This window comes from Entelurus aequoreus, linkage group LG10, assembly GCF_033978785.1.
Source record: "Entelurus aequoreus isolate RoL-2023_Sb linkage group LG10, RoL_Eaeq_v1.1, whole genome shotgun sequence".
Taxonomy (NCBI): domain Eukaryota; kingdom Metazoa; phylum Chordata; class Actinopteri; order Syngnathiformes; family Syngnathidae; genus Entelurus; species Entelurus aequoreus.
In genome coordinates this window covers 9308474-9333898 of record NC_084740.1, presented here as the reverse complement: position 1 = coordinate 9333898, position 25425 = coordinate 9308474, and the positions used below count along the sequence as shown (strand labels likewise).

Genomic DNA, 25425 nt, shown 5'->3' with positions numbered 1-25425 from the left:
CAAAGCCCTTCCCTGCTAACTTTCAGCACACAACTGCAAACAAGGCAGAGATCACTCGAAGATGGAAGTACAGACAGAGACTCACAACCAGCTTCTGGAACGCCTGGCGTAAGGATTACTTACTGGACTTGAAGTCAGCACACCGCTGTGACACACCGACACCCACCCCACTGAAAGTGGGTGACGTTGTACTCATTGGAGAGGACAACACCCCCAGACAAACCTGGAAACTGGGAAGAATCACAGAACTGTTTACCGGCCGAGATGGACTTGTCAGGTCGTGCATAGTCCGCACTCCCTCAGGGACTTTGCTAAGAAGACCTATTCAGTTACTGTACTGTCTTGAGATTTAGATGAACGTAGTTCATGGGGGGAGGATGTTGTAACTTATGGGTTATATAGTTCATGTGTAATGATCATTCCTAATTTGCATGTTTCATTTAATTGCTGATAAATTGATCTATTAATATGTACAGCTAAAATCAGTTAAAAGGGAATTGATTTGAATTATACATGTATTTGATATTGATTATTTGAGAAACACTGACATTGAATTGAGTTGTTTCTACTCAATAGCCTAACAAAGGGTAAACTAAAAGACTGCATGTTCCACAATCCATTGCGGCAAACCGGATGTTAGAAAGACCGGGAGCAGGTGCATTGTGGTTGTTGAGGTGAGAATTACGAGCCTACGGGTGATGAATGAATAACAGATAACAAGTTATAAGGATCGTTTTGTACCGTTTGTATCCCCATTTTTGTCTTATATAAAGTTCAACTTTATTACACATTTCGACGTCCTGTCCAATACTTTGACCGTAGTTAATCTACATGATTCACTACAATATCACAATACCACAGCACACTGGATTCCAGATCATTGAAAAACCACAACACTGGATATTGTTCAGATAAGTTAAATTTAAGAACTTGCACACAAAGCAACACTGGAGGTGACTATGACGTGCGCATTTTCCGTGCATGCGTATTAGGTCGCGGTGCGCCTGCTGACAGAGGGGTGGAGGGGGTCTTAAACGACCATTGTGTGTGTGTGTGGACAAGGATAAGGTTAAGTGGGATTTACCCTGGATAACCTTAGTGTAAATGGGGCCTAAGTACTTATACAGGTTCCCATGGGCTTTCAGTAAGGCCAATATATAGTTTTGCCCAAGAGGGCTTTGCATTTTACATTTAGTGCAGGTTCCATAGCAACAGTGGACCCCACCTCCTTCTCAGCCCTCATTAAGAACAGACCCCTCCTCCCTCTGAGTGCCCCATATGCGTAGTGGCGGATTAGTGTCAGGGTTCAAATAAACATTCTGTGGTGTAAAAAGCTCACGATCAAGCAGAAAACGCCATATGTATTTTATAATGGAAATTAATTGACAAAATCAGTAACAAATGACATGAAAAAGTTGTGTCATTGTTGCAGCACCTGGAAACTCAGTTCTTCCCAAAGAGCCTCCGCAGCAGTCTAATGAATGCATTGTCCCCCATTGCCTTCCAGGCCCTCTCCCATTGGTTCTCTTCCTTCCACAGACCGTGCCCCTTCTTCTCAGCTTTCACCTCTGCCCTGTGAAGCCGCTTGTGCAGACGCCAATAAAGGCGAGAGTCCGGTGAGAGTCCGGGAATGGGCGCCCGGCGGGCCAGGCCGAGTCTAAGCACCTCCTCGTTCATAGAGCGGCTCCATGCTGACCCCTGCTGGACAAAGGAGGTTGGTTCTGTCATTGCGACTAAGAGCATTTCAGCTGTTTGGCAAGGCTTCACCTTGCTTTGAGCCACAAAACAATGCAGGATGTCGCCGTGGCGGCTGATGAGTTTCAGCCAGACGGTTTGAGCCGGAGGGAGACTTTTCTGCAGCCATAATGTTCCGTCTGCAGTCAGGTCCACACCTGCAAGGTTCACAAGCAAGGGCGCCGTGCGCACACCTGACCGGACAAATGAAAACCACAACAGACACGACTGAATACATGACACCAAACTGTATAATGACATCTCCAGTAATAATAATTCAATCATTTTACCCTGCATTCCGCCCAAGTGCAGCTGAGATATAGGCTACAGACCCCCCATGACCAATGGGACAAGCAGTAGAAAATGGATTAATGGATGTATGAATTTTTTTTTTTTTAAACCGCTCTATATACCGAATTTTCCGGACGATAGGGCGCACCGGATTATAAGGCGCACTGCCGATGAGTGGGTCTATTCAGGTCTATTTTCATACAAAAGGCGCACCGGATTATAAGGCGCACTGCCGATGAGCGGGTCAATTCAGGTCTATTTTCATACAAAAGGCGCACCGGATTATAAGGCGCATTAAAGGAGTCATATTATAATTTATTTCTAAATGTAAAACACTTCCTTGTGGTCTACATAACTTTTGGTCAAAATGTTGCATGGATTATGTTTTACAGATCATCTTCAAGTCGCTTTCCCGACAGTCGCTTCAGGATGCGCCGTTTTGTGGGCGCTCTTATTTACGTGGCTCACCTTCGACAGCGTCTTCTCCCCGTCATCTTTGTTGTAGCGGTGTAGCGTGCAAGGACGGGAGTGGAAGTAGTGCGAAAAGATGGAGCTAACTGTTATAATGACATTCAGACTTTACTTCAATCAATAACGGAGCAGCATCTCCTCATCCTGATTGATTGAGACTTTTATTAGTAGATTGCACAGTACAGTGCATATTCCGTACAATTGACCACTAAATGGTAACACCCGAATAAGTTTTTCAACTTGTTTTAAGTCGGGGTCCACGTTAATCAATTCATGGTACAAATATATACTATCAGCATAATACAGTCATCACACAAGTTAATCATCAGAGTATATACATTGAATTATTTACAATCCGGGGGGTGGGATGTGGAGGGGGTTGGGGCGGGGGGTAGGTTTGGTTGATATCAGCACTTCAGTCATCAACAATAATATCATCTGAGAAATGGACATTGAAACAATGTAGGTCTGACTTGGTAGGATATGTACAGCGAGCAGTGAACATAGTGAGCTCAGAAAGCATAAGAACAAGTATATACATTTGATTATTTACATTTGATTAATTACAACTTGGGGAGGTGGGATGTGGTGGGGGGAGGGTGTTAGTTTAGGGTTGTAGTTGCCTGGAGGTGTTCTTTTAGTGCAGTTTTGAAGGAGGATAGAGATGCACTTTCTTTTACACCTGTTGGGAGTGCATTCCATATTGATGTGGCATAGAAGGAGAATGAGTTAAGACCTTTGTTAGATCAGAATCTGGGTTTAACATGGTTAGTGGAGCTCCCCCTGGTGTTGTGGTTATGGCGGTCATTTACGTTATGGAAGTAGTTTGACATGTACTTCGGTATCAGGGAGGTGTAGCGGATTTTATAGACTAGGCTCAGTGCAAGTTGTTTTACTCTGTCCTCCACCCTGAGCCAGCCCACTTTGGAGAAGTGGGTAGGAGTGAGGTGTGATCTGGGGTGGAGGTCTAGAAGTAATCTGACTAGCTTGTTCTGGGATGTTTTGAGTCTAGATTTGAGGGTTTTGGAGGTGCTAGGCTACCAGGAGGTGCATGCGTAATCGAAAAAGGGTTGAATGAGAGTTCCCGCTAGAATCTTCATGGGGCTTTTGTTGACCAGAGAGGAGATTCTGTAGAGAAATCTTGTTCGTTGGTTGACCTTTCTGATTACCTAGGTTGTCATTTTATCACAGGAAAGATTAGCCTGTAGAATGGAACCTAGGTAGGTGACCTCATCTTTCCTGGTGAACCGTGGCTCACTAGTGCAACAACAACGCCGGAAAAGAGTCCCGTGAAAAACAGTCCGACCACAACTCTCTAATAACTAAAGTTCTTTGGGTGAATAATGTAAACTCACTACACCGGTATGTTTTAGTGCTTTCATGGCAAGTTTTCTAACAGATATACGTAAGAGCTCTCTAATAACTAAAGTTCCTTGGGTGAATAATAGCTTACCAAAGTCGTACTAAAACATTTTGATAGATTTTTGAGCGCCGTGTGTAATGTTCTATATTTTCCAATGGTGTTGTTTACTTGAGTCATATTGCAGTCTACACGTATCTCTTATGTGTGACTATCATCTACTGGTCACACTTATCATTACACCATGTACCAAATAAAACAGCTTCGAGGTCGGTAAGCACAACCCAAATTATTCCGTACATTAGGCGCCCCGGGTTATAAGGCGCACTGTTGAGTTTTGAGAAAATCAAAGGATTTTAAGTGCGCCTTATAGTTCGAAAAATACAGGTAACTATCATCTTAACTGTGGTCAAAGGTCAGAATGATGAATATACCTTGCCATGTCCAATTTTAAACTTGGATCAAAGCAAGGTCTATTTTTGGGAGGGTCAAATCAATGTTCCTTTCGTCATTTCTCAAAAAGTCACAACTTTTTCTGAAGAAAAGCGAAGAAGAGCTCATTGACTGAAAAATACTTCAACCCTGTCATTGACATAACGCTCTCACTCAGCAACCAATCAGACTGCACTGATGTCATCACCTAAACTGCCTAAAAGTGGGTTTTCTAACTGACAACTGATATTATCTCAGTAGGGATGCAACGATTAATCAATTAGAAAATTGCTTCAGTGTATATTCTGTTGCTTTGATTATATTGTCTAATGCAACTAATAGAAATGTAAAAACCAGACTGCAATGACAGTTTGAACTATTTTCCCTAATATAAGCATTTAGGCTATAAAGTGTTTTTCATCTAATTAATCATTTAAACAAAGAAACTGATAGATTTCTCGATTACCAAAAATAATCAACAGCTGCAGTCCCAACTCTGTGTTCTCATAACACATTAAGGAATGTTGCAATCACCATTTTTAACAATATGTTTATCAATTCTTTAATGCAGGGGTGTCAAACGTACGGCCCGGGGGCCGGCTCAGGCCCGCAGACAGGTTTTATCTGGCCCGCGGGATGAGTTTGAGTATAAAAATGAGCCGACATTTTTGAATGAAAGAAACTGCTGTTCTAAATGTGTCCACCAGATGTCGTAATAGCAATTCTTTGTATTTTTGTAGATTATGCTACATGTGTAAAAATAAATCAAAAAATCCTGTAATATGATTTTGATATTATGTTTTCATCTTGATAGATTGAAAATTGAAAATGAACACCAATGAGTTGACTGATGAACACTATCACATAATTTATTCAGAAAGTATAAATAACAACAAATAAAAAGGGGACTATAAACCACAACATGTAAGTATACAAAAAACTAACAACATTGTGATTTGTACATTTTCAGAATGTACTTGTTCTATTTTTAAAACAAAGAAAACAATCTGAAGTTGTCTTTATTTTTAAGTTATTGTGCCGTGATTTTACCACTTGGGAGTAGATTTTTCTCCATGTGGCCCCCGATCTAAAATGACTTTGACACCCCTGTACTAATGGAATATATTAGGGTTGCTCAACAAAATTGGTTAACATCCAAATCATGGGATTTATTTATTCCAATTCTAAATTGATTCACAATTTTCGAGAATCAGTTTAAAATATCCATCCATCCATTTTCTACCGCTTGTCCCGTTCGAGGTAGCGGGGGGTGCTGGAACCTATCTTAGCTGCATTCGGGCGGCAGGCGGGGTACACCTTGTCGCCACCTCAGATTTGAAATACATGTATATATTTTTAGTAATCGATTTATGATTTAAAAACAATTATTATTGTTATTTTATTGATAATATTACTGTTTATTTCATAAATTTTTGGTTTTCGTTTTTTGTAGTACTATATTTATTTGTAGTATTGCCTTGGAGTTGGGGTTGCCCTATTTTCTTTTATTAGATTAATTAATATAATGTGTTTTTTGTAAAGTAAATTTAAAAAAAATTAAATTTTTTTTAAATTTATTTTTTTAGGGCAACAATTGGGCATTTAGGTCATAAGTCAGCAGCCCAGGGGAGCTTTTGTAACCTGTTTCAAAACAGTTTTATTCTAATTTATTCTAATTTTTAGAGGGTCTTGTGGGATGACCGCTGGTGTGAGCTCAGTATGAAGAAAAAAACGACAGGCAGGATGGAGAAATGCACTTTCCATTTCAACACAGTCCCTCTCTCCCAAACACTTGCTGTCAAAACTGTAAAGACCAACTGCAAAGTTCCTGTCTTTAAGATAAAAGTGCTGCTCCATCCTGCCTGCGTTAACAAAGTGAGGGTCTCAGAAACCTAACACACACAAGCTGGCGAGCTGCAGAGTTAGACTCCAATGTATTTATTACAAAGGCTATAAAAACGAGTAAGGAAGCTGGACAACTAAAAAGTCAAAAACCAACCACTTTCATGTGGTATTGGAAAGACGAGGATTTTCCCCCTCCACACGATCTGTGTGGTCTCAACAAGATGATGACATAACAACTGCAAGCACCTTGCACTGCAGAGATAGTGGACTTGTTTAAGACTTACAAAGCAGGAGTTGATAAAAGACTTCAATGCTGTGAGATGTTACATGATGTTGGTGGTGTACAAACTCTTGTGCTAATAAAAATGGTAATTAAAAAATGCATTTTTTCACATCTTAATTTCCACCAATTACATGTAGTAGCAATAAGAGTATCGATAAATCCCAGTATCAATAAGTAATATTGATATTGGTATCAATATCGATTAAATCTTAACGATATATAATGCACTTTATATTTTTAGAATCTCAAACTACTACAGTGGGGAGAAGAGACAAGCAAAAGACAATCTAAATGTGATTTAAAAAATACCGCATTTTTCGGACTATAAGGCGCACTTAATATCCTTTAATTTTCTCAAAACTCGACAGTGCGCCTTATAATTTGGGTTGTGCTTACTGACCTCTAAGCTATTTTATTTGGTACATGGTGAAATGATAAGTGTAAATGGTAAATGGGTTATACTTGTATAGCGCTTTTCTACCTTCAAGGTACTCAAAGCGCTTTGACACTATTTCCACATTCACACACTGATGGCGGGAGCTGCCATGCAAGGCCCTAACCACGACCCATCAGGAGCAAGGGTGAAGTGTCTTGCTCAAGGACACAACAGACGTGGCGAGGTTGGTAGAAGGTGGGGATCGAACCAAGAACCCTCCGGTTGCTGGCACGGCCCCTCTCCCAACTGCGCCACGCCGTCCCCCTGTGTGACCAGTAGATGGCAGTCAGAGATACGTGTAGACTGTAATATGATGGCAATCACACATAAGAGATGCGTTTAGACAGCAATATGACTCAAGTAAACAACACCAACATGTTATATGTTCCATTGAAAATTTAGAACATTACACACAGCGCTCAAAAATGTATCAAAATGTTTTAGTACAACTTTGGTACGCTATGAAGCCGCACCGCTTGATGTGCTTCAACATACTAGTATTAATATGGTGTGTGTATAAGGGAAGACTGGCGTTTTGTTTCGCAATATTATGCAAAAGCAACTTTTCTTACCTTCTGGTACCTGTTGATGTGTATTTGGGATCTGCAGAAGTCCTGAAAATTTGCGCGCACCCGCCTTTGTAGTCCGTGTCCACACCGTAGTCGATAAGCTTATACTTTTTCTCTATATTCTTGTTATCGGACATTCCTCCTGCGCTGTTGCCATTTCTTATTTAAAGTAGTGTAAAGTTCTTACTTATATCTGTCAGTAAACTCGCCATGAAAGCGCTAAAACATACTGGTGTAGTGAGTTTGCATTATTCACCCAAGGAACTTTAGTTATTACAGTTCTGGTCGGACGGTTTTTCACGGGACACATTTCCGGCCTTGTTGTTGCTTCCGGATGAGGAGATGCTGCTCCGTTATTGATTGCAGTAAAGTCTGAATGTCATTAAAACAGTTAGCTCCATCTTTTGACACTTCTTCCACACCCGTCCTTGCACGCTACACCGCTACAACAAAGATGACGGGGAGAAGACGCTGTCGAAGGTGAGCCACGTAAATAAGACCGCCCACAAAACGGCGCATACCGAAGCAACTGTCAGAAATCGGCTTGAAGATGATCTGTAAAACATCATCTATGCAACATTTTGACCAAAGAACCACCATTACATGTTATGTAGACCACAAGGAAGTGTTTTACATTTAGAAAAAAACAATAATATGACTCCTTTAATGCTCCCTATAACCCGGTGCCTTTGTATGAAAATAAACCTGACTAGCAGTGCGCCTTATAATCCGGTGCGCCCTATGGTCTGGAAAATACGGTAAATAAAATGAAAAGGGGAACCTACAGAGATGTTTTAAAATTATGTGTTGCATTTCACCTCAGAGGTCCTAATGTTGGTCCATCCTGTGTATCTACATCCAAAGAAGAGAGACACCTGAGTAAGATGCAGTGGTTTTAGCAAGGACAGTGTCCATACTGGTTGACACCCAAATCTGAACAATCAGCAGTTTTCATGTTCATGTTCGTCCTTCAAGTGGACGACGCTGATGGAGCGCCCACACATTCGAGGCCACCCATGATTGGATAACGGAGCTAACACGCTTAAAATGAACATGACCTAACCCAGGGGTCGGCAACCCAAAATGTTGAAAGAGCCATATTGGACCAAAAATACAAAAACAAATCTGTATGGAGCCGCAAAAAATTAAAAGCCATATTACATACAGATAGTGTGTCATGAGATGTAAATTGAATTAAGATGACTTAAAGGAAACTAAATGACCTCAAATATAGCTACAAATGAGGCATAATGCTGCAATATGTACATATAGCTAGCCTAAATAGCATGTTAGCATCGATTAGCTTGCAGTCACGCACTGACCAAATATGTCTGACTAGCACTCCACACAAGTCAATAACATCAACAAAACTCACCTTTGTGCCTTCACGCACAACGTTAAAAGTTTGGTGGACAGAGTGAGACAGAAAAATAAGTGGCATAAAACACGTCCTAGAAAGTCGGAGAAAGTTATACATTGTAAACAAACTACGGTGAGTTCAAGGACCGCCAAAATTAGTAGGACAAAACGGCGCTCGCCAAATACTCGAATCAGTGAAGCATGTTTAATATAAACAGTGTGCTTTATAACAATTAGGGAGGTTTGCGTCATGTTTGTCCTCCTACGGAAACCATATTAAAACAAAAACTTTTTTTTTTTTCCTCATCTTTTTCCATTTTTCATACATTTTTAAAAAAGCTCCTGAGAGCCACTAGGGCGGCGCTAAAGAGCCGCATGCGGCTCTAGAGCCGCGGGTTGCCGACCCCTGACCTAACCGAACGCACTACAAATGTCACAATGACATTTGAGGCCTCAAATAATGACGCAGAGGAGCTCGATATGTGGTATCAGTGTGGATTTGATGCACTTTTAACAGTTTGCATGTTTTTTTTAACATTATTTGTCGATCTTACCTTTGTGTTTTGTAAGCAGAGGTGAGAGTAGTGGCAGGTGAATGGGGATATGCTCAACTTCTATCCCTTTCTCCGTGATGGAATGGACTCTCCCGCGGAGGCTGACGTTCCTCTCCACGAAACGAGCGGGGATCTCAGACACGGCTTGGAATTTGGTGGTCTGGCGAAGACGAAGGAGACAATAGACCGGGGATGTCAAACTGGTTTTCAATGAGGGCCACATGGCAGTTATGGCTGCCATCAGAGGGCCGCTTGTAACAGCCAATAATGTATGAATTTGCCTCTGGATTTCATTATTAATTATAAAAATTGTTTTAAGTAGACTGTCCATTTTATAGTAAAAACTTAACATTTACAAAATCTTACTTTAAGACATAGTGTTTCTTTAATTTTTTACAACATTTTACGGTAAAAGGAAAAACAGTACCGCCGTTTTTTGGGGGGGTTTAACTGAAAATGGAACAAGTGGAGGAGTTCAAGTACCTCGGAGTCTTGTTCACGAGTGAGGGAAGAGTGGATGGTGAGATCGACAGGCGGATCGGTGCGGCGTCTTCAGTAATGCGGACGCTGTATTGATCCGTTGTGGTGAAGAAGGAGCTGAGCCGGAAGGCAAAGCTCTCAATTTACCGGTCGATCTACGTTCCCATCCTCACCTATGGTCATGAGCTTTGGGTTATGACCGAAAGGACAAGATCCCGGGTACAAGCGGCCGAAATGAGTTTCCTCCGCCGGGTGGCGGGGCTCTCCCTTAGAGATTGGGTGAGAAGCTCTGCCATCCGGGAGGAGCTCAAAGTAAAGCCGCTGCTCCTCCACATGGAGAGGAGCCAGATGAGGTGGTTCGGGCATATGATCAGGATGCCACCCGAACGCCTCCCTAGGGAGGTGTTTAGGGCACGTCCGACCGGTAGGAGGCCACGGGGAAGACCCAGGACACGTTGGGAAGACTATGTCTCCCGGCTGGCCTGGGAACGCCTCGGGATGCCCCGGGGAAAGCTGGACGAAGTGGCTGGGGAGAGGAAAGTCTGGGCTTCCCTGCTTAGGCTGCTGCCCCCGCGACCCAACCTCGGATAAGCGGAAGAAGATGGATGGATGGATGGAAAATGGAAAAACAGTACCACTGTGTTTTGGGTTTTTTTTTTACAGAAAAGCTGGCAGCTTAGTTGCCAGAATTTTTGTGCTAAATTTACATTGTTTTTTTACAACATAATATTGTTGATGGAAAAACAGTACAAGTTCTTTTTTTTATTCTGCCAACTTAGCGGCCAGTTTTTCTACCGTAAAAACAAACGTACCGTCTTTCCAGTTACAGTAATACACCGTTAAAAACAACAACCGTAGATTTTACAGTCAAAAACTGGCAGCTCAGTCAACAGAGTTTGAACGCCAAAAAACAGTAGTAGGTTTTTTTTTCCAATTTACATTAATATGCTGTAAAGAACAATGTAAAAAATATTGTCATTTTTATTAATTTGATGGGTATTTTGCCATAAAGTTAAGTATTTTTTATTTAGACAAAAACATTTTTGGAAAGTATGATAATATACTGTAATATTTGTTGCAATATTGGATACTATTTAAGTTTAAGAGGCATGCAATTTCAAGCAGTACATCATTTGATTGTCAAAATTAATTTAGTGAGAAAATATGAAGTACTTTATTGACACATATCATTTCCAGGTGTTTGCGGGCCAGATAAAATGATGTCGCGGGCCAGATCCTTGACATCTGTATCATGTATGATCTTCTCATCATTGATAAGATATTTTAAACTGTTGGTCATGTCCATCTACGACTTCCTTCTTCATTTCTCTAAAGGTGAGGTGTGTTTAAATCTTACCAGTTTGATACTCCTTGCTATGACAATTACACCAGCAAGCGCCAGGCCGGTGCTTATGTTCTATATGGGAGACAAGAGAAGGTTTAGTTCAAACAAAGTGACATATAAAACACCAATGCATAAAGTTCATGTCAATAGCGTCATAAAGTTGAACAAACTATTCTAGGAATCATTTTATGTCAAAAGACATAAAAATATATATATATATATATATATATATATATATATACATATATATATATATATACATATATATATATATATATATATATATATATATATATATATATATATATATATATATATATATATATATATATATATATATATATATATATCCATCCATTCATCCATCTTCTTCCGCTTATCCGAGGTCGGGTCGCGGGGGCAGGAGCCTAAGCAGGGAAGCCCAGACTTTCCTCTCCCCAGCCACTTCGTCCAGCCGGGAGACATAGTCTTCCCAACGTGTCCTGGGTCTTCCCCGTGGCCTCCTACCGGTTGGACGTGCCCTAAACACCTCCCTAGGGAGGCGTTCGGGTGGCATCCTGACCAGATGCCCGAATCACCTCATCTGGCTCCTCTCGATGTAGAGGAGCAGCGGCTTTACTTTGAGCTCCCCCCGGACAGCAGAGCTTCTCACCCTATCTCTAAGGGAGAGCCCCGCCACCCGGCGAAGGAAACTCATTTCGGCCGCTTGTACCCGTGATCTTGTCCTTTCGGTCATAACCCAAAGCTCATGACCATAGGTGAGGATGGGAACGTAGATCGACCGGTAAATTGAGAGCTCAGCTCCTTCTTCATCACAACGGATCGATACAGCGTCCGCATTACTGAAGACGCCGCACCGATCCGCCTGTCGATCTCACCATCCACTCTTCCCTCACTCGTGAACAAGACTCCGAGGTACTTGAACTCCTCCACTTGGGGCAGGGTCTCCTCCCCAAACCGGGGATGGCATTCCACCCTTTTCCAGGCGAGAACCATGGACTCGGACTTGGAGGTGCTGATTCTCATCCCAGTCGCTTCACACTCGGCTGCGAACCGATCCAGTGAGAGCTGAAGATCCTGGCCAGATGAAGCCATCAGGACCACATCATCTGCAAAAAGCAGAGACCTAATCCTGCAGCCACCAAACCGGATCCCCTCAACGCCTTGACTGCGCCTAGAAATTCCGTCCATAAAAGTTATGAACAGAATCGGTGACAAAGGGAAGCCTTGGCGGAGTCCAACCCTCACTGGAAACGTGTCCGACTTACTGCCGGCAATGCGGACCAAGCTCTGGCACTGATCGTACAGGGAGCGGACCGCCACAATCAGACAGTCCGATACCCCATACTCTTTGAGCACTCTCCACAGGACTTCCCGAGGGACACGGTCGAATGCCTACTCCAAGTCCACAAAGCACATGTAGACTGGTTAGGCAAACTCCCATGCACCCTCAAGGACCCTGCCGAGAGTATAGAGCTGGTCCACAGTTCCACGACCAGGACGAAAACCACACTGTTCCTCCTGAATCCGAGGTTCGACTATCCGGCGTAGCCTCCTCTCCAGTACACCTGAATATATCTTACCGGGAAGGCTGAGGAGTGTGATCCCACGATAGTTGGATCACACCCTCCGGTTCCCCTTCTTAAAGAGAGGAACCACCACCCCGGTCTGCCAATCCAGAGGTACCGCCCCCGATGTCCACACAATGCTACAGAGTCTTGTCAACCAAGACAGCCCCACAGCATCCAGAGCCTTAAGGAACTCCGGGCGGGTCTCATCCACCCCCGGGGCCTTGCCACCGAGGAGCTTTTTAACTACCTCAGCAACCTCGGCCCCATAAATGGGAGAGCCCACGACAGATTCCCCAGGCACTGCTTCCTCATAGGAAGACGTGTTGGTGGGATTGAGGAGGACTTCGAAGTATTCCCTCCACCGATCCACAACATCCGCAGTCGAGGTCAGCAGAACACCATCCGCACCATACACGGTGTTGACAGTGCACTGCTTCACCTTCCTGAGGCGGCGGATGGTGGTCCAGAATCGCTTCGAAGCCGTCCGGAAGTCGTTTTCCATGACTTCCCCGAACTTCTCCCATGTCCGAGTTTTTGCCTCTGCGACCGCTGAAGCCGCACACCGCTTGGCCTGTCGATAAATGTCCGCTGACTCCGGAGTCCTATGAGCCAAAAGAACCCGATAGGACTCCCTTCTTCAGCTTGACGGCATCCCTCACCGCCGGTGTCCACCAACCGGATTACCGCCACGACTTGCGCCAACTACCTTGCGGCCACAGCTCCAATCAGCCGCCTCGACAATGGAGGTGTGGAACATGGTCCACTCGGACTCAATGTGCAGCACCTCCCTCGTGACATGTTCAAAATTCTTCCGGAGGTGGGAATTGAAACTCTCTCTGACAGGAGACTCTGCCAGACGTTCCCAGCAGACCCTCACAATGCGTTTGGGCCTGCCAGGTCTGTCCGGCATCCTCCCCCACCATCGCAGCCAACTCACCACCAGGTGGTGATCGGTAGAAAGCTCCGCCCCTCTCTTCACCCGGGTGTCCAAAACATGAGGCCGCAAATCCGATGACAAAGTCGATCATGGAACTGCGGCCTAGGATGTCCTGGTGCCAAGTGCACATATGGACACCCTTATGTTTGAACATGGAGTTTGTTATGGACAATCTGTGATGAGAACAAAAGTCCAACAACAAAACACCTCTCTGGTTCAGATCCGGGCGGCCATTTTTCCCAATCACGCCTCTCCAGGTTTCACTGTCGTTTCCAACATGAGCGTTGAAGTCCCCCAGTAGGACAAGGTAATCACCCGGGGGAGCACTTTCCAGTACTCCCTCGAGTGTATCCAAAAAGGGTGGGTGCTCTGAGCTGCTGTTTGGCGCGTACGCACAAACAACAGTCAGGACCCGTCCCCCCACCCGAAGGCGGAGGGAGGCTACCCTCTCGTTCACGGGGTTGAACTCCAACGTGCAAGCTTTGAGGCAACAAGAATTGCTACCCCAGCTCGTCGCCTCTCACTGCGTGCAACGCCAGTGTGGAAGAGAGTCCAGCCTCTCTCAAGAGAACTGGTTCCAGAGCCCTTGCTGTGCGTTGAGGTGAGTCTGACTATATCCAGCCGGAACTTCTCTACCTCGCGCACTAGCTCAAGCGCCTTCCCCCCCATCGAGGTGACGTTCCACGTCCCAAGAGCTAGCATATGTAGCCGCGGATCAGACCGCCAAGTGCCCTGCCTTCGGCTTCCGCCCAGCTCACAATGCACCCGATTTCTATGGCCCCTTTCATGACTGGTGAGCCCATTGGAGGGGGAACCCACGTTGCCTCTTCGGGCTGTGACCGGCCGGGCCCCATGGGGACAGGCCCGGCCACCAGGCGCTCGCCATCGTGCCCCAACTCCGGGCCTGGCTCCAGAGGGGGGCCCTGGTGACCCGCGTCCGGGCGAGGGAAATCTGAGTCCTCGTTGATGCATTCCCATAGAAGTCATATATATACAGTATATGTATGTATATATATGTATGTATGTATATGTGTATATATATATATATATATATATATATATACTGTATGTATATATATATGTATGTATATATATACACTACCGTTCAAAAGTTTGGGGTCACCCAAACAATTTTGTGGAATAGCCTCTTTTTCTGGCCATTTTGAGCGTTTAATTGACCCCATAAATGTGATGCTCCAGAAACTCAATCTGCACAAGGGTTTTCTAATCATCAATTAGCCTTCTGAGCCAATGAACAAACACATTGTACCATTAGAACACTGGAGTGATAGTTGCTGGAAATGGGCCTCTATACACCTATTTAGATATTGCACCAAAAACCAGACATTTGCAGCTAGAATAGTCATTTACCACATTAGCAATATATAGAGTGTATTTCTTTAAAGTTAAGACTAGTTTAAAGTTATCTTCATTGAAAAGTACAGTGCTTTTCCTTCAAAAATAAGGACATTTCAATGTGATCCCAAACTTTTGAACGGTGGTGTATATATATATATATATATAACTTTTGGCCTGTACTGTACATATACAGCTATAAAAATGTGTATGCTTGTGTCCCTTTTTTCAGAAACACTAATACGATAATGCTAAAAACGTTATGACAGACCATCAGAAAAAAACTGAATGGAATTTTTTTGTTTTTTTTTACTAAATGAAACACCCAGATTGGACATGAAAAAAAATTATGTGAGATGGACTATTTTAACTACGAACGATAAACCACTGAATATTAACATGTGAACATCGCTCCTCTTTTACTTCTCCGACGACCTCCTCGATCGACTTTTTTTTTTTAAATCCAGCAAAACGTAACAAAAATGCAACAAACAGGGCCAAATATGAACGCAAAGGGTAAAAACACCTACATTCTGATACACAGTACAGGCCACAAGTTTGGACACACCTTCTCATGCAATGTGTATTCTTTATTTTCATGACTATTTACATTGTAGATTGTCACTGAAGGCATCAAAACTATGAATGAACACACGTGGAGTTATTTACTTAACAAAAAAAGGTGAAATAACTGAAAACATGTTTTATATTCTAGTTTCTTCAAAAGAGCCACCCTTTTCTCTGATTACTGCTTTGCACACTCTTGGCATTCTCTCGATGAGCTTCAAGAGGTAGTCACCTGAAAGGGTTTTCACTTCACAGGTGTCATAGTATTGATGCCTTCAGTGACAATCTACAATGTAAATAGTCATGAAAATAAAGAAAACGCACTGAAATGAGAAGGTGTGTCCAAACTTTTGGCCTGTAGTGTACATATACAGCTGTAAAAATGCGTATGCTTGTGTCCCTTTTTTCAGAAACACTAATACAACAATGTCTGATAAAATGCTAAAAACGTTATGACAGACCATCTCAAAAAACAGAATGGAATTTTTTATAATAATTGCCAGACACATTTTTTTCTCTAAATTTGGCCCCCCGAGTCAAAATAATAGCTTAGTGATATATCAGATTGTAGGTAGATTTTTTTTTTTACCCTTCGCGTTCATATTTCGCTGTTTTTGTTGCATTTTTGTTGCGTTTCGCTTAATTGTAAAATATGTCGATCAAAGGGGGTGTGATGTTCATATGTTGTCAATATTCAGTGTTTTATCGTTCATAGTTAATATTGTAAATCCCACATTCTTTATTTTTATGTACATTCTGGGTGTCTCATTCAGTAAAAAAATTTAAATTCTATTCCGTTTAAGGCGGTCTGTCATAACGTTTTTAGCATTAAATCAAACATTATTGTTTTGTATTAGTGTTCCTAAAAATAGATATACCGGCCCCCAGACAATTTTTTTTCTCTAAATTTGGCCCCCCGAGTCAAAATAAAAGCTTAGTGATATATCAGATCGTAGGTGGATTTTTTTTTTTACCCTTCGCCTTCATATTTAGCTGTTTTTGTTGCATTTTTGTTGCGTTTCGCTTAATTGTAAAATATGTCGATGAAAGGGGGTGTGACGTTCATATGTTGTCAATATTCAGTGTTTTATCGTTCATAGTGAAAATTGTAAATCCCACATTCTTTATTTTCATGTACATTCTGGGTGTCTCATTCAGTAAAAAAATTTTTAAATTCTATTCCGTTTAAGGCGGTCTGTCATGACGTTTTTAGCATTCAATCAAACATTATTGTTTTGTATTAGTGTTCCTAAAAATAGATATACCGGCCCCCAGACAATTTTTTCTCTAAATTTGGCCTCTCGAGTCAAAATAAAAGCTTAGTGGTATATCAGATGGTAGGTGTTTTTTTGTTTTTTTACCCTTCGCGTTCATATTTCGCAGTGTTTATTGCATTTCGCTTGATTGTAAAATATTTTGATCGAGAGGGGGTGTGACGTTCATATGTTGTCAATATTCAGTGTTTTATCGTTCATAGTTAATATTGTAAATCACACATTCTTTATTTTCATGTACATTCTGGGTGTCTCATTCAGTAAAAAAATTTAAAATTCTATTCAAGGCGGTCTATCATAACGTTTTTAGCATTCAATTAGACATTATTGTGAGGTTTCGTATTAGTGTTCCTAAAAATAGATATACCGGCCTCCAGACACATTTTTTTCTCTAAGTTTGGCCCCCCAAGTCAAAATAAAAGCTTAGTAATGTATCAGATTGTTGGTGGATTTTTTTTTGTTACCCTTTGCGTTCATATTTAGCTGTTTTTGTTGCATTTTTATTGCGTTTCGCTTGATTGTAAAATATGTCGATGAGAGGGGGTGTGACGTTCATATGTTGTCAATATTCAGTGTTTTATCATTTATATTTGATATTGTAAATCCCACATTCTTTATTTTCATGTACATTCTGGGTGTGTCATTCATTAAAAAAATTTAAAATTGTATTCCGTTTAAGGCGGTCTGTCATGACGTTTTCAGCATTCAATCAAACATAATTGTGAGATTTTGTATTAGTGTTCCTAAAAATAGATATACCGGCCCCCAGACAATTTTTTTCCCCTAAATTTGGCCCCCAGAGTCAAAATAAAAGCTTAGTGATATATCAGACGGCAGGTGGATTTTTTTTTTTACCCTTCGCGTTCATATATAGCTGTTTTTGTTGCATTTTTATTGCGTTTCGCTTGATTGTAAAATATCTCAGTAAAAAAGGGGGTGTGACGTTCATATGTTGTCAATATTCAGTGTTTTATTGTTCATAGTTAATATTGTAAATCCCACATTCTTTATTTTCATGTACATTCTGGGTGTCTCATTCAGTAAAAAAAATGTAAAATTATATTCCGTTTAAGGTGGTCTGTCATAACGTTTTTAGCATTCAATTAGACATTATTGTGAGGTTTTGTATTAGTGTTCCTAAAAATAGATATACCGGCCCCCAGACACATTTTTTTCTCTAAATTTGGCCCCCCGAGTCAAAATAAAAGCTTAGTGACATATCAGATCGTAGGTGGATTTTTTTTTTTTATCCTTCGCGTTCATATTTCGCTGTATTTGTTGCATTTTTGTTGCGTTTTGCTTGATTGTAAAATATGTCGGTCGAGAGGGCGTGTGACGTTCATATATTGTCAATATTCAGTGTTTTATCATTCATAGTTAATATTGTAAATCCTGCATTCTTTATTTGCATGTACATGCGCTATATTAATCTAATCTATTATTATTATTATTATTACATTCTGGGTGTCTCATTCAGTAAAAAAAAATTAAAATTCTATTCTGTTTAAGGCGGTCTGTCATAAAGGTTTTAGCATTCAATCAGACATTATTGTGAGGTTTTGTATTAGTGTTCCTAAAAATAGATATACAGGCCCCTAGACACATTTTTTTTTCTCAAAATTTGGCCCCTGGAGTCAAAATAATTGCCCAGGCCTGATGTAAGGAGATACTGTACTAGAAGTCCACTCTCCAAGGTCAATTCTGTACATTATTACATTACTTCGTGAAACTACTGTAGTTGTTAGCAGAACATTCTATTGTATTGTTTTACACAGTATTTCTTATCCGAAGTTTTTATTTTTAAAATACATATGTGGATTAAGATACAAAAGTATCTGTCCTGCAGTATAGCTACTTTTAATCACTTTATGCCAGAATAATCACAGTAGGCATGCAGTACATTATTTAGCGACATGAGCGGGGGGAAATGATGACACCCCCACGCTCAGACAGTATGATGCAATACAGTACCACTACAATAATAAATAAACCTCCAATCAAATACATTAATAAAAAGAGTTTTCGATTCAGTTCCTGTTTGAGTCTCAAGACTGCGCATGCGTGCCTTGTGTTGTGTTGCTAGTGTCGGTATAATGTCGCCTTCTAGCAACCGCTCGCCGGAGGTTCCTACCCGGACAAAGGTTAAATGATCATCTGCCAACTGAGATAAAGTCGACACGAAGTTGTGGGCTGGCGTGTTTTGTCGCGGTCTTCTTCCGTCTTCGGCTTGTGTTTCCCCGCAGGACTCCGGCATGTTGTTGACATGTGCGGTGACGTCACAGGAAGCTCCGCCCCTCTTGTTGTATTGTCCGCGGAGGCAGCAGCATTGCCGCTTGCGTCATAGTCTCCCGCACTTGCAAATGACGAAATGACGTCAAGGAGCGCTGTAATGCATGAATGCCGTCATTGGGCATGCATGGCATGAATCACTTGCTAATTTCTTATTTTAATTCCCAGACAAGACAAATGATTTGTTTTCCTTTGGTGTTTTTTTTTTTGCATCACTTCGAAAAAACAGCTTATTCTACAGTTAACATAAATTGTAACATATTACACACTATTGGTATTAATTATCACATTATTTTCTATATGTTTTAGCCTACTTTATTATACCTCTATTGCCACTGTCATATATGCTTTATATCAGGGGTCACCAACCTTTTTGAAACCAAGAGCTACTTCTTGGGTACTGATTAATGCGAAGGGCTACCATTTTGATACACACTTAAATAAATTGACAGAAATAGCCAATTTGCTCAATTTACCTTTAACTCTATGTTATTATTAATAATTAATGATATTTACACTTAATTGAACGGTTTAAAAGAGGAGAAAACACGAAAAAAAGGACAATTAAATTTTGAAACATAGTTTATCTTCAATTTCGAATCTTTAAAATTCTAAATTCAACCGAAAAAAAGAAGAGAAAAACTTAAAAAAATAATTTGTGGAACATCATTAGTAATTTTTCCTGATTAATATTAATTTTAGAATTTTGATGACATGTTTTAAATAGGTTAAAATCCAATCTACACTTTGTTAGAATATATAACAAATTGGACCAAGCTATATTTCTAACAAAGACAAATAATTATTTATTCTAGATTCTCCAGAACAAAAATGTTAAAATAAATTCAAAAGACTTTGAAATAAGATTTAAATTTGATTCTACAGATTTTCTAGATTTGCCAGAATAATTTTTTTGAATTTTAATCATAATAAGTTTGAAGAAATATTTCACAAATATTCTTTGTCGAAAAAACAGAAGCTAAAATGAAGAATTAAATTACAATTTATTTATCATTCTTTACAATAAAAAAAAATACATTTACTTGAACATTGATTTAAATTGTCAGGAAAGAATCAATCAATCAATCAATGTTTATTTATATAGCCCTAAATCACAAGTGTCTCAAAGGGCTGTACAAGCCACAACGACATCCTCGGTACAGAGCCCACATACGGGCAAGGAAAAACTCACCCCAGTGGGACGTCGGTGAATGACTATGAGAAACCTTGGAGAGGACCGCATATGTGGGTAACCCCCCCCCCCCTCTAGGGGAGACCGAAAGCAACGGATGTCGAGTGGGTCTGACATAACATTGTGAAAGTCCAGTCCACAGTGGATCCAACACATCAGCGGGAGTCCAGTCCACAGCGGGGCCAACAGGAAACCATCCCGAGCGGAGACGGGTCAGCAGCGCAGAGATGTCCCCAACCGATGCACAGGCTAGTGGTCCACCCGGGGTCCCGGCTCTGGACAGCCAGCACTTCATCCATGGCCACCGGACCTATGCAACTCCCCCTCGCAAGGGACAGGGGAGAAGAGGAGAGAAGAAAAGAAACGGCAGATCAACTGGTCTAAAAAAGGGGGGGTCTATTTAAAGGCTAGATTATACAAATGAGTTTTAAGATAGGACTTAAATGCTTCTACTGAGGTAGCATCTCTAACTGTTACCGGGAGGGCATTCCAGAGTACTGGAGCCCGAATAGAAAACGCTCTATAGCCCGCAGACTTTTTTTTGGCTCTGGGAATCACTAATAAGCCGGAGTTCTTTGAACGCAGATTTCTTGTCGGGACATATGGTACAATACAATCGGCGAGATAGGCTGGAGCTAAACCGTGTAATATTTTATACGTAAGTAGTAAAACCTTAAAGTCGCATCTTAAGTGCACAGGAAGCCAGTGCAAGTGAGCCAGTATAGGCGTAATATGATCAAACTTTCTTGTTTTTGTCAAAAGCCTTGCAGCCGCATTTTGTACCAACTGTAATCTTTTAATGCTAGACATAGGGAGGCCCGAAAATAATACGTTACAGTAATCGAGACGAGACGTAACGAACGCATGAATAATGATCTCAGCGTCGCTAGTGGACAAGATGGAACGAATTTTAGCGATATTACGGAGATGAAAGAAGGCCGTTTTAGTAACACTCTTAATGTGTGACTCAAACGAGAGAGTTGGGTCGAAGATAATACCCAGATTCTTTACCGAGTCTCCTTGTTTAATTGTTTGGTTGTCAAATGTTAAGGTGGTATTATTAAATAGATGTTGGTGTCTAGCAGGACCGATAATCAGCATTTCCGTTTTCTTAGCGTTGAGTTGCAAAAAGTTAGCGGACATCCATTGTTTAATTTCATTAAGACACGCCTCCAGCTGACTACAATCCGGCGTGTTGGTCAGCTTTAGGGGCATGTAGAGTTGAGTGTCATCAGCATAACAGTGAAAGCTAACACCGTACTTGCGTATGATGTCACCTAGCGGCAGCATGTAAATACTAAAGAGTGCAGGGCCAAGAACCGAACCCTGGGGAACTCCGCACGTTACCTTGACATAGTCCGAGGTCACATTGTTATGGGAGACGCACTGCATCCTGTCAGTAAGATAAGAGTTAAACCAAGACAAGGCTAAGTCTGACATACCAATACGTGTTTTGATACGCTCTAATAAAATATTATGATCGACGGTATCGAAAGCGGCGCTAAGATCAAGAAGCAGCAACATAGATGACGCATCAGAATCCATCGTTAGCAATAGATCATTAGTCATTTTTGCGAGGGCTGTCTCCGTAGAGTGATTTGCCCTGAAACCGGATTGAAAAGGTTCACAGAGATTGTTAGTCACTAAGTGTTCATTTAGCTGCTGTGCAACAGTTTTAAGAAGAGGAAGGAATTTAAAAGGTAAAAAGGTATATGTGTTTCAAAATCCTAAAATCATTTTTAAGGTTGTATTTTTTCTCTAAATTTGTCTTTCTGAAAGTTATAAGAAGCAAAGTAAAAAAAATAATGAATTTATTTAAACAAGTGAAGACCAAGTCTTTAATATATTTTCTTGGATTTTCAAATTCTATTTGAGTTTTGTGTCTCTTAGAATAAAAAATGTCGGGCAAAGCGAGACCAGATTGCTAGTAAATAAATAACATTTTAAAAATAGAGGCAGCTCACTGGCAAGTGCAGCTATTTGAGCTATTTTTAGAACAGGCTGGCGGGCTACTCATCTGGTCCTTACGGGCTACCTGGTGCCCGTGGGCACCGCGTTGGTGACCCCTGCTTTATATGGTGTTGCTATTGGAACCAATTTCCCAGAAGGCGCATGCTCAGGAGATCAATAAAATCCTATCTAATAGCTAAATATAATAATTTCAGTATCACATACACACGGATATATTTGTGGTTATTTTCAAGCAACAGAAGCTTCTGTTCTATTTTTTTTATTAACTTTAGTGGCAGGTTTTGGTTTTGGTCGAAATATATTTTTGCAAACGTCTTGTAAATAGGGAATATAAAAGAATGGCACATTAAAAAATACCACATTAAAAAATACCACATAAATCCACATATGATATATGTTTAAATTGTTCCACATATACATTGTGGAACAATTTCCCTTGTGGATCAATAAAGTTTGTCTAAGTCTAATATAAACATATTTTATTCCCAGACAAAAAATAAATGCTACATTGTATGCATGTTTGATAAAAGTTTTTTTACATCACTTCAAATAAATGGGAAATATACAGTGCACATAAATAAATGTATTTCAGTATCACATAAAACTATATTATTTTTTGGCTACTATATTCCACTAGCATCTTCCTCAGTTATCATTTTCTTAACTAACCATAACTGCTTATTTATAGATAGAGTAAAACAAATTTGAGTATAGATGTCACTAAAAAATAAATAATAATAATAATAAAAAATAAATGAATAGAAATACCTTATTATAATATCAAATACATATTATTATAATGTAATGTAATTATAATCGACAGTATTACCGTTTTTCTTCATTTGCAACTATGCAAACCGCGCGCACAAAAAAATGCATCAAAAACACAACATGCGAAAAAATACGTCTATCTATACGGCAATGTCATTTGGTATATGTCATTTTTGTTGCATTTTGCTTGATTGTAAAATATGTCGATGGAGAGGGGGTGTTACATTCATGTGTTGTCAATATTCAGTGTTTTATCATTTATAGTTAATATTGTAAATCCCACATTCTTAATTTTCATGTACATTCTGGGTGTCTCATTCAGTAAAAAAATTTAAAATTCCATTCCGTTTTTTAAGGCGGTCTGTCATCACATTTTTAGCATTCAATCAGACATTATTTGGAGGTTTTGTATTAGTGTTCCTAAAAATAGATATACCCGCCCCCAGACACATGTTTTTCTCTCTAAATTTGGCCCCCTGAGTCAAAATAAAAGCTTAGTGATGTATCAGATCGTAGGTGGAATTTTTTTTTTTACCCTTCGCGTTCATATTTCGCTTTGTGTTGCATTTCTGTTGCATTTTTGTTGCGTTTCGCTTGATTAAATAAAATAAATGAATATAAATAAGTACTTATTATATTATCAAATATATGTTATTATGTAGTAACTCATGTAAGCATGTATATTATTGTTTTTCCTCTTCATATGTGATGTTTTGTATTAGGGTTCCTAAAAATAGATATACCGGCCCCCAGACACATTTTTTTCTCTCTAAATTTGGCCCCACGAGTCAAAATAAAAGCTTAGTGATATATCAGATCGTAGGTGGATTATTTTTTTTTCGCCTTCATATTTCACTGTTTTTGTTGCATTTTTGTTGCGTTTCGCTTTATTAAATAAAAAAATGTATATAATTAAGTACTTAATATAAAACAAATGCATGTTATAATGTAGAAAGTCATGTAAGCATGCATATTATTGTTTTCATATATTCCTGTAAAACGACTTTTTTTGTTTTGTTTTCAATAAAGCGCCCAATAAAACGATGACTATTATCAAGTTGACGCCCATAACTTGCCCCACGTGACTTCATGTCTGCATCATAAATTCCTGCACAATGGAACTGCCATTCTATTGATTTTCCACATTTGCAACTATGCAAACCGCATGCGCAAAAAAATGCATCAAAAACACAACATGCGAAAAAATACGTCTATCTATATGGTATACGGTAATTTTCATGTACATTCTGGGTGTCTCATTCAGTAAAAATGTTTTAAATGCATGCATATTATTGTTTTTCCTCTTCATATGTGATGTTTTGTATTAGTGTTCCTAAAAATAGATATACTGGCCCCCAGACACATTTTCTTCTCTCTAAATTTGGCCCCCCGAGTCAAAATAAAAGCTTAGTGATATATCAGATCGTAGGTGGATTTTTAAAAAAATGTTTTACCCTTCACCTTCATATTTCACTGTTTTTGTTGCATTTTTGTTGTGTTTTGCTTTATTAAATAAAAAAAATTATATAATTAAGTACTTAATATAAAACAAATACATGTTATTATGTAGAAAGTCATGTAAGAATGCATATTATTGTTTTTCCTCTTCATATGTGATGTTTTGTATTAGTGTTCCTAAAAATAGATATACCGGCCCCCAGACACATTTTCTTCTCTCTAAATTTGGCCCCCGAGTCAAAATAAAAGCTTAGTGATATATCAGATCGTAGGTGGATTTATTTTTTTTACCCTTCGCCTTCATATTTCACTGTTTTTGTTGCATTTTGCTTTATTAAATAAAAAAAATTATATAATTAAGTACTTAATATAAAACAAATACATGTTATTATGTAGAAAGTCATGTAAGCATGCATATTATTGTTTTTCCTCTTCATATGTGATGTTTTGTATTAGTGTTCCTAAAAATAGATATACCGGCCCCCAGACACATTTTCTTCTCTCTAAATTTGGCCCCCGAGTCAAAATAAAAGCTTAGTGATATATCAGATCGTAGGTGGATTTATTTTTTTTACCCTTCGCCTTCATATTTCACTGTTTTTGTTGCATTTTGCTTTATTAAATAAAAAAAATTATATAATTAAGTACTTAATATAAAACAAATACATGTTATTATGTAGAAAGTCATGTAAGCATGCATATTATTGTTTTTCCTCTTCATATGTGATGTTTTGTATTAGTGTTCCTAAAAATAGATATACCGGCCCCCAGACACATTTTCTTCTCTCTAAATTTGGCCCCCCGAGTCAAAATAAAAGCTTAGTGATATACCAGATCGTAGGTGGATTTTTTTTTTTTACCCTTCGCCTTCATATTTCAC

General features: G+C 40.0%; 1 protein-coding gene across 2 annotated transcripts; it reads right to left on the bottom strand.

The window, feature by feature from the left end:
* Positions 1 to 1124: 1124 nt before the first annotated feature.
* Positions 1125 to 19165, bottom strand: c18h3orf33 (c18h3orf33 homolog (H. sapiens)). 2 transcript variants are annotated; one of them, XM_062062019.1, is made up of 5 exons: positions 18996 to 19165; positions 11172 to 11231; positions 9335 to 9494; positions 1768 to 1928; positions 1125 to 1701 (listed from the first exon to the last, which is right to left on the bottom strand). In XM_062062019.1, the coding sequence occupies exons 1-5, from the start codon at positions 19116 to 19118 to the stop codon at positions 1444 to 1446; spliced, it is 762 nt and encodes a 253-aa protein (XP_061918003.1). In that variant the 5' UTR covers positions 19119 to 19165; the 3' UTR covers positions 1125 to 1443. The 2 variants fall into 2 exon arrangements, with proteins under 2 accessions (XP_061918003.1, XP_061918004.1); XM_062062020.1 differs by having other exon boundaries at positions 1131 to 1698.
* Between the last annotated feature and the right edge of the window lie 6260 nt (positions 19166 to 25425).

Excerpts from the sequence above, each read along its gene's own strand:
- c18h3orf33 (XM_062062019.1), bottom strand. The coding sequence starts at position 19,118 with ATGCCGGAGTCCTGCGGGGAAACACAAGCCGAAGACGGAAGAAGACCG. Across the intron at positions 1,929-9,334 it reads TCTGCTTACAAAACACAAAG|GTGTGCGCACGGCGCCCTTG; the intron begins GTAAGATCGACA and ends TTGTCCGGTCAG. Across the intron at positions 1,702-1,767 it reads GTTTTGTGGCTCAAAGCAAG|CAGGGGTCAGCATGGAGCCG; the intron begins GTGAAGCCTTGC and ends TCCTTTGTCCAG.